The sequence below is a fragment of the Zerene cesonia genome, chromosome 17 (assembly GCF_012273895.1).
Source record: "Zerene cesonia ecotype Mississippi chromosome 17, Zerene_cesonia_1.1, whole genome shotgun sequence".
NCBI classification, from domain to species: domain Eukaryota; kingdom Metazoa; phylum Arthropoda; class Insecta; order Lepidoptera; family Pieridae; genus Zerene; species Zerene cesonia.
In genome coordinates this window covers 5,765,744-5,776,115 of record NC_052118.1, presented here as the reverse complement: position 1 = coordinate 5,776,115, position 10,372 = coordinate 5,765,744, and the positions used below count along the sequence as shown (strand labels likewise).

The following is a 10,372-nucleotide window of genomic DNA, read 5'->3' as shown; positions in this document are numbered from 1 at the left end:
AAACGGTATAAACTAAATCAATGTTCAAACAAACTAAAAAATTAAGGACAAATAAGCAAATTCCAGTAATATAAATAAAACTTAGCCAAACGTTCGTGCTCTAGCTGATAAGGCCCACTCATAAGCCATAGTTCGCGGGTTCCAGACCAAATTATCTCACGAACAGATCCAAAGGTCAATGAGTCGAGAAATTTCGTTTTTGCACAGAATTGTTTTAATTTTACTTTTAAAGGGACATCGTATATATGATAATAGAAAATATAACTTAATACATTGTGATCGATAAAATGGCTAAATGACGAATGATGATTAAATTGCGGTATATCGTATACCTGTATGATGATTTGCTAAAATCACAATAAAAAGTTATCAAGTTTCCTCTGAGCAACCCCAACTGAGCCCAACGAACTTTATTCCGAAAAACCTAATCTCAGATTATTTATGCGAACTCCTGTTGAGATTCCTGTCCAGAAAAAAGAAAATCATTTTTGATGGTATAAGCAGCGCTAATCGCTTTATTTTAAGGTATTAATTTTACTTCTTATATAAAAAGCAGTGGTGGCCCTGTGGTAAGGACCTCGGACTTAAACCGAAAACTCGGGGTTCGAGACCGAACGATCGTACAAGAAATGATTTGAATTTTCTATTTGTCTGCACATTATTTATATCGCCACTACTCGAAACGGTGAAAGAAAATATAATGAAGTTACCGGCTTGTCAAAGAATCAATAGTTCGACGACATGTGGTATCTGCCCACCCGCACTTGGCCAGCGTGGTGGATTATAGCCTAAACCCTGATAGGAGGCTCGTGTCCCTGCAGTGGAAACATAATATATGGGCTGATGATTATGATGAAGAACAGAAATACCCTGAAAGCATTGCAGTCCAATTTGGACGATCGTATAAGACTTCAGTAAGTGCTACCTTTTGGAAAAATCGTTGAGGGTTGATGTATTTTTATTACAACAAACGTATGCGTATAATATTCAAATGTTATTTTTTGCGGTTGCTCCCCGTGAGGCTGCGACACAAAGAATGCACAAGTCACACCGGCACCTGTGTATTCAACCCACACTCACTTGTATTACTGCAATATTTGACTTAGAACCATAATAGTGTAGCTCATTATTTTATAAAACAATAAACTTTATGAAACATAACTTTTATTATTTATAAATGTTAACGAAAACAAAATGGATACTACTTATTTTTACTTACATTGTTATAGTTCAAAGTAGCACTGGCATATTTAATTAAACTAGGCATCAGTCAACGTAGCATGTGTTTCGTACTAATATCGTAGAGATATCTCCGAAGTAGCTTAGATACATTTAATTTCCGTCTAAACACATGCTATCATAACTAAAATTGCTATACTAATTTAGGTAATGAAATAATATGGTCATAAATACAAATTAAACATACGAGTTACAGCTCTGTTCCATTAAGCCGAATAAAGTTTATTGGGATAAAGGTTTTATATAAAAAAATCTTACTGATAGGTCGCTATGTCGCTTGGATGGCAACAAAAACTACGGCGACCCCTCATTTGTGTTTTTTCGTTTTGATCGAAACGAGATAGCAGGTAGGCAAGCTCTCTTGCAAACTTTGTTTATACTAACAGCAATGCATTCGGCTTCATTTATTGTTGAATTCATTTTCAATTTGAACAGAAAAAGTATTCATTTAAAACACCCAAGTGTCAAACAAATTTAGAAATATAAAAGACTGAAGAAAACTGTTAAATGGTACCTAAACCATTAAATTAAATTTAAATGAAAGTCATAAAAGTACTGCACAAACAATAATTTTTATAGAAGAACAACTATTTAATTTTAGTTTTCATTATATGTTAATTGCGTGTGATGTTCTGACAAGAGTTAAGTCAAGATAAATCTTCTTGTTCATCTAATTTTTAAGAAAGCTTTGTTAAGTTTCCTTACTGTTCTCGTTTTTCTTAATTGGATGAGGAAAAACAATATATTTCAGGATAACAATAAAAATAACTTTTCTATCGAAAAACTTTTCTCTGATTACCCTTTATAAAATATAATATACTCGCGTTACAACATTGGTTACGAGACTCCTCCGAAACGGCTGGACCAATCCTCATGAAATGTTGTGTGTATATAGTGTGGGTCTGAGAATCGACCAACATCTATTTTTCGTTACTCTATATTATGGTTAGTGTAATGCTACACGGCTATTTTATATCACACTCATCATTACTCATTTACGAGAATAAAAAACTGTAAAATTAAAGGTGTATGATATTTATTTATTTATAAGACCATTAACATTCAATATTATATTAAAAACTACTTTCAACATGTTTTCTGTACACCCGAAATCACTGTTCTCCGCAATCGACTCCCAAAACTACCCAACTGATTCGAATAAAATTTGCAAGCCATGTGTAGTTTGAACTTAAAAGATAAGATAGGTTTATATTATTTCAATTCCGATAAATACCCAGGTGGAGCCGTGGCGTGCAGCTATTTACCTACTTATAAAAAAATTAAGTGTGTCATATGTAAACTTTTAGGCAAGGCGAAATCGATGTGTGTGATATTTTCGAGCAATAGCCCACCACGGCCAGATCTTCGTTGTTTTATAAAAGCCGAAAATCTTTCTATACATGTAGGTATATAGTGGTACGAACGAGCAACAACTGCGAAGTTTGGATAGTAGTGACTTGGGCAAGTAACAGGTAACACAGGTGTATAAAATAATACTTAGAATTTAAAAGTATAAATTACCATTACCATTCCATTTTCATTATCATTTATAATTTTTATCATTTTATTTGTTAGCTCACTTGAATAGGGAAAGAATTAAGAGAATAAAGGAAAGAACTGGAAGAGAAATAAAAAAGATACGGGCCTGCGGCTCTCCTACTCAAAACAGTAGCATGCCACTTTGTCGGTTTTTCTGTGGGGATGTGATGCATTCCCCGATGCAAGCTGGCCCAATTCGTGCCAAAGCATCTCCCTCATTAAGTTATATGGCGATAAAGTTACTTAAGTTAAATTTTACCTTAATATTGTGAAATTTAATTTAGTGTACACCAGATTTTACACCAGACGTTTGTCCCGGCTCCGCCCGGATATCACGATTCCTGTTTTATCCCCAGGAAGAATTTAATCGGAATCGGGATAAAAAGTATCCTATCACCCAAATCAGCTCATACCCGTCTGTGTACTAAATTTCATCAAAATCCGTTCAACAAACTTTTACATTTATAATATTAGTGTGATAGTGTGATTATAATATTAGTGTGATTATAAACTGGCGAGATTGCAAACTTGCGGAAAATCGGATCCATAAAATTTGCTTGTTATTTTATATATTATTTTTCTTTAACCTAGGTATAAGGGAGTGTCCATAAATTACGTGAGACATTTTTCAGGATTTTTTTGACCCCCTCGCCCTCCTTGGTGAGATTTCGTGAGATTTTCCTCAACTCTCTCCCCCCCCCTCCCCAAATCTCAAGTGAGATTTTTTGAAATATGTTTTGACTATCAACCCAAATGGATGGACCAAATGGATTTAAGAATGTAATATAAATTATAAACATCTTACAAATTACAATTACAAATTATAATTGATTTTCTATAGAAATAATAATATAATTTATCTGTTAATCTGACATTTGACAATGACAGAAAGAAAATATATTATGTCATTGTCATTTCACAATCCACTGGCAACTGACACATAAACTGCAAGAATTTCAAACTTTTGCGATAGATGATAATTACTTTTAAAGAAATTGATAAGACTTAACTCCCTTTAAAAAACACCAATTCTATCTATATTTAAGTTCTGCTCAGAGGCGACAAGGTGACTGTATAAAATGGACTACACAAATAAGGTTATTTATTTTTTATAACGTTTGTAATTAGCATACTTGTATATCTACTAATTATAATACTTGCAAAAATTTTAGAACTTTCCGATACTAAAAAATACAAGACTGCTGGATGCTGCACTAGGCAGAAACGTGGATAAAGTTCCGGTATGGGTTATGCGTCAGGCAGGAAGATATTTACCAGAATTTCAAGAAGTTCGCGCAAAGCACGATTTTTTTAATGTATGTCGTACTCCTGAGCTAGCTTGTGAAGTGACCTTGCAGCCATTAAGGCGATACGATCATTTAGATGCATCCATCATATTCAGTGATATTCTCGTTATTCCGCAAGCTCTTGGAATGATTGTGGAGATGCACCCTGGAAAGGTATGCTGAGAATTTTATATCCAATTTTTCGCATCTTGTTTCAATAAGGCTCTCAGACTTAAGCCATGCATGTTAAGTATAGCACAGATAATTCTCAGAGTGCACTAACATATTTTTTTGTTTTTTTTTTTATTTATTTCAGGGACCAGTTTTCCCAAAACCTCTTGTTCACCCTTCTGAAATTGATCAGCTTCAAGAAGATGGTGCTGTTTCTAGACTAACTTATGTTGGTCAAGCTATAACTCTGACCAGGCACAAGATTGAGGGAAAAGTGCCTTTAATTGGATTCACAGGTGCACCTGTGAGTATTTAAAGTTTATTATTTTTCATTTTGTATGCATATAAATTAATTACATAATACTTGAACATATGCTGCAGAACAATAGAAATTATTGCTTTGTAACCTTGTTTGCAGGATATCAAGAATTACTGATTGCCTAGTTTTATTGCCTTGTAGCATAATGAGATGCTTGACCTCATATTGCAAAAAATTTAATGATTTGTTTTTTTTTGCTAGTTTACATTGATGGGATATATGATAGAAGGTGGTGGAAGCCAAACTATGTCTAAAACAAAAGAATGGTTAGAAAAATACCCTAAGGATATCCACAGACTTCTAAGTCTACTAACAAGGGTCATAATTGATTATCTTGTGATGCAGGTATGTTATGATATTGATTTGTTTATTTATCCTTACACTTCCTTGATCCAAGAGAAAGCAGAGTACTGTAAACCACATCTAACATTACACCCAGAAATTTGTTTTGAAATTTTTTTTTTCAATCCTTTTTTTATAAAAGACAGTACTTAATTGCACAGTTTTATTGTTAACATTCAGTAGTTGCTATTCTGACTTGTTTTCCTTGCAAGTAGCAGGGACTTATAAATTCATTATTTATATGGACTATTTGAAAGGGCACACAACTTCATTGCAAAACTCATGTTCTACTGATGCCAAATAAGTAGTATTTGTATTCAATTGCAGATAAAATCTGAAGTGTATATATTTCTTATAAGACTCATAATTATAGTTATGAAGACATTTAACTCATTTTACATTATTTCTCGATTATAAATCACTTTTAAAGTAAATATGATAATGGTAATTATAATTTTAGGTTGAAAGTGGGGCTCAATTATTACAAGTATTTGAATCTAGTGCTGATCATCTCACAAGAGAGCAATTTTCTGAAATATCAGCTCCATATTTAAAGGACATTAAATCTGGAGTGGAAAAGAAACTTAAAGAAAAACAATTGGAACAGGTTCCAATGGTAAGTTTATTATTTTCATTATAGAATGTGTACTTTATAATAATAATAATAAAACAAGTGGAAAATAAAAATATTGCTGCTTAATCTGTTGCTGACCACTTTAAACAAATGTACTGTTAAATTTCTTACAGACCGTTTTTGCAAAAGGAGGTGGCCATTCTCTTGATATCCAAGCAAAAATGGGATATGAAACAATTGGTTTGGATTGGACAGTAGATCCTGTTGAAGCAAGAAAAATTGTTGGAGAAAATATAACTTTGCAGGGAAATTTGGATCCACAAGATTTATATAAAACACCAGTAAGTAAATATTTCTACTACTCTACTCATTAAATATTTAACTTTGTAACAACAATTAATGAACCATATATTTTTTCCAGGATGAAATAAGAAATCTAACAGTGGATATGGTTAAAAAGTTTGGTAAACACAGATACATTGCTAACTTGGGTCATGGAATTACTCCACAGACACCACTGGAAAGCATGACCGCTTTTACAGAGGCAGTCCACGAAGCATTATAAATTGCTCATTCTATCCGCAACATCAATGAAAAAAAATTCTCTTGTAATAATATTGTATAGTTATATGATATAATTATATTGGTTTATTTGTTTTATACAATATGTATCAAACTAACATGTTTTTTTAATATTTGTAAAAGTTTTTAATAATGGGGGAAAGTGATACATGAATGTAAGTTCATTGATATTTAATCACTAAAGGCTTACATAATATATTGTTATGTTACAAATAAAATCTTCACATAGAATATGTAGTTTTTGAGTTTTGACTTGTTGCTGGCATATCCTCATCATGGCATCCAACAGATTTTTTCACATACTGAAAAATTAATACATACAATTATTCTTTAAGATACATAATATATTTTCTTTACTATAATTTAAATTCTTAAATACTACAATTATTATTAAATACTTGTTCAAAATCTTTCATTAAATAATATTATTCTATGTTGCTTTTCTGTTAACTAAGAGAAGACTTCTCATTGCGACATAGTTAAATGCTTTCATAAAAATATTTGTATACCTGTGGGTTCACTTGAATTTGTTCATCCATTTCTTGTATGTACTGGTGAAGCTTAGTACAAGCAGCCATTTGCTGTTCTAAAACGCACAAAGTTTCTGGGGAGGCATACTTCTCAGGACTATCCAAGAACACTACCATACCATCTTTCTGATTTATCATAGCATATATTTCACCTTCCTCAATCTATAATAAAAAGTTCCAATTTAGGAAAGGGAAGAGAGGTGTCTACAAATTGAGTTTCGATTTATTGAATTTTATCACCATGGTTTTTTTCATAAATGTATAATTATTGAAACAGAACTCAATGTAACTGAGGAACACCAAAATTTTTATGAAACAAAGATAGATTAGATAATTAAAAGTAAAAGGGCATTCTATAAATTCCATCTAAACATTAAAATGGTATATTAGGATTTTTAATAGGGTTTTGAAAGAAAGAAAGAATATACCATATTTAATATATATGATTCAGCTTGAGCAGGCCCAGAGAGTTGAACCCGTGATGCTACATCACTTAAAGATAGGGTCAGAAATGTTTTGGTAAGACGTTGTATATTCTTCTTGTACATTGAACTAAGCACCTGAAAATCAAGAAAGCAAAATATGTAGGAACAGAATGAAAATTTGAGCATTATATACCAATATTAAGCCAACAATAAAGAAGATTACCTGATTGACCAATCCCATATTCTTGTCACGGACAAATGTTTCTCTGTGTTTAACAGCAGCATGTTGGGAAGCAGCCAAATCATGATAAGCAACAGACAGAGGTTTTAAGAAACGGCATACAACTTGTGAAGTGTATTTGGGCATTTGTAGTATCTGTAATTCAACACACTTCTACATTTGTTTCATAATTTTTTATTAATAAAAAAAAATGTATTATGAATATAATATTAAAATCTTAATCTTATCTTACCTTTCCATGTAGAATAAGTGAAATTAAAATATACTTCTTATACGCTTCAAGCATTATATGAGAGACTACCATTGCTGGGACAGTTACAACAACTTCAAAAAAATATAGAGCTCTTTCATAATTTTTAAGGGCAGCATATATCATTCCTCCATAATAATAATAGAGTAAAAAATGTTTCGAGTCATTATTTCCTCCAAGCTGAAAAATTTAACTAAAGTTTAAATGTTACATGTTACAATTTGTTTTCCCTAGTAAGAAGTAGCTTCTCGTTTTATATTTAATATGTTATTGTTGTAATTTTTTTTTTTCATTAGATAAAGTAGTGTCCATATCATAAAGTTTTTTGATATCTATAATAATTACATGAAAATTATATATGCACAATATACCTCAGATCCTATTCCTGTAACATCTGTGTCTAAGAATTCAAGGGCAGGTTTCATACATTTTGATAATAGACACAATTGGCACAAATCAGCATGAATGGATGTCAGTTGAGAATCAAACAATTGAATTTTCCTAATGGCTTTTTTTAATATCTCAATTCCTTTAATTGGTTGTTTCATCTCAACAAGGTGGTCCGTAAGCAAATGACATAATTCTGCATCTAAAAATAGACATTTAATTATCAAAATAGTAAGAATATGGATAAGTTTTGAATAAACATTGGTAAATACATACATAATTCAGGGCAGAAGCGGACTTGTTCTCCATTACAATTGCTTATAAAATCACATATTTGTTGAAACATGGTTGATTTATCTAAATCACTAGAACCCTGTAAAAATAAATTTCTTTTGACAGAATTTATATTATCTTAGATGTATTTTTACTTTAATAACATTAAAGTCTTTTAAGTAAAAACAGATATCTAAAATTTTTTATAGGTATTTATTTTCTTCAAACTTAATCCACACTGTTACACACCTGAGGCAATGAAAACTTAGCTACTAGTACTGCCAAGACGCCTAGTGAATGTTGTTGTATATCCAGTGTTTCAAGAACTGTATTTAAATGAGCACTGTTTCTCTGCAACACTTCATCTGATTTCGATATAATGTCGCACAGGTCACGAAAGTTACCTATAATTTCAAATAAGCATCATTATATTTAGTTCACTACATGGAAAATAAACGTAATACTAATAATGAAAATAAAGAAAAACAAACCTGAAGCTGATATTGTTCGTACATTGTTTACAAATTGTTCTAATGGTGAAGCCATAATAACTTCGATGTAAAAGTTTAGAGTAACGTACGGTAGCTTTAATAATTTCTCGAAAAGAGAATTATTAGAGATATATGTAACGTATTTTAATATTAGCGACCAGACGTTTTCCTAGCGATTAGCAAAAGCAAAACTTAGTTCAGTCAGGTTCATAATCCAGATTTTTGATTGAAATGTCATGTCAAAAATATTTTTTTATGTCAGACTGTTTTATGCGCTTATTACAGTGTTCCACTCCTGAAAAAAACAAATGCTTTCAACAAAACCCCGCTAAATTAATAACAAAGCCCCATAAACGTCGAATTAAAACAAGTTAAAAATCAATACATTAGTTCCATTAGTTTTTTAAATGCTTCAAAATAGAAAAAGTAATTTGTTTCTTTTTTTAACTTTCTCAATCATACATTATATTTTATATAAGAATTTACATACATATATACAAAGTATTTGCTCAAAGCAACTATTCGTTTTATATTAAAGCTGTAGTTATTATAAACATATCGTATATGTAAAAAGTATTACTTAATTCGTACACATAGCTACGCAAATCTTCGATACTCGAAAATTTTAGTCTCCAATCGACCGCCATACAAATTCATTGAGGCTCGTACCCGTGGGCTTCGTCCCGCGACTTGCGTCGCGCCTTTCATGCGCTATCTGCCTGCCAAGTTCGTTGCCACATAAGTCGCAGCGATTTTGAAGATGGCGACGCAGTTATTGAATAATAAATTTGTTACTGAGGTGAAGAAATATCCTTGTTAATATAATAACAACTTGAAGGAATATTCTAAAAATGAGAAATTGGAAAAGCTTGGGTAGCAGGAGGAAATGCGGTTAATTTAATTTAGCAGTTACGTCAGTTGAATAGGCAATTCACGTCTTGCGATCCAATTCCAATGTCGCAACGCTTTACTAAAGTAGTTTTTTTTTGTGGTGATTCTCGACTAACTCGAAAACTAAATGCGATTATACGGTTTCTGACTGACAGAAGTTACACTATATATTTTAGTGATAATAAATATTATCTCTAAAAAATGCGAAATAACCAGCAACTAATAATTATATTTCATCGCTTCATTCTTCAGATATTATTTACCATGTAGTCCCCTTTTTCAATGCTAGCAACTACGCACGCGTTTAGATTTTTTTTTTTTTTTTTTAATGAGGGTATTCCAACCTGACAAGTATTTGCTTGTCCTGTACAATATTCATTCCTTTTTCGTGCGCCGCAACCTACGGACGTCTTTAATAAGTGCAAGTGCCGTCATGCTGAAGGAAACTCGAAGGAGAAAATTGATTATTATTGTATGAAGATTAGAAAGTTGGAGAATGAACATCGCCGTATCAAGCCTATAATATCGTCTTCGGAATCTGAAGACGATACAAGTAAGTACTTAAGAGTGCCTTTATGTCGACCTGTAATACGACTTACCAATGTTTCGTATAATAACTAACGACAAAGAAGCCTTGAAAAATATTCAAATATTTTTCGCTTATACCGGGAGGATGTCCGAGATGGCATCACGAAGGTTATATAATGCTTATGACTTCGAAAAGTTAAATAATATTCAAATATCACCAAACATTTACCGGGAGGATGTCCGAGATGGCATCACAAAGGTTATATAATGCATAAGGCTTCGAAAAGTGAAATAACATTCAAAT

At 31.9% G+C, this 10,372-nt stretch overlaps 2 protein-coding genes across 2 annotated transcripts; one reads left to right on the top strand and one right to left on the bottom strand.

The window, feature by feature from the left end:
- Positions 1 to 3,857: 3,857 nt before the first annotated feature.
- On the top strand, positions 3,858 to 6,279 carry LOC119833228 (uroporphyrinogen decarboxylase). Its single transcript, XM_038357152.1, has 7 exons — positions 3,858 to 3,875; positions 3,951 to 4,238; positions 4,381 to 4,539; positions 4,756 to 4,899; positions 5,357 to 5,512; positions 5,644 to 5,811; positions 5,892 to 6,279. Exons 1-7 carry the CDS (start codon positions 3,858 to 3,860, stop codon positions 6,033 to 6,035), a joined length of 1,077 nt encoding a protein of 358 aa, XP_038213080.1. The 3' UTR covers positions 6,036 to 6,279.
- LOC119833227 (COP9 signalosome complex subunit 3) lies at positions 6,211 to 8,891 on the bottom strand. Its single transcript, XM_038357151.1, has 9 exons — positions 8,650 to 8,891; positions 8,408 to 8,562; positions 8,162 to 8,258; positions 7,870 to 8,087; positions 7,481 to 7,678; positions 7,231 to 7,383; positions 7,011 to 7,142; positions 6,562 to 6,744; positions 6,211 to 6,354 (listed from the first exon to the last, which is right to left on the bottom strand). The coding sequence occupies exons 1-9, from the start codon at positions 8,702 to 8,704 to the stop codon at positions 6,274 to 6,276; spliced, it is 1,272 nt and encodes a 423-aa protein (XP_038213079.1). The 5' UTR covers positions 8,705 to 8,891; the 3' UTR covers positions 6,211 to 6,273.
- Positions 8,892 to 10,372: the final 1,481 nt, after the last annotated feature.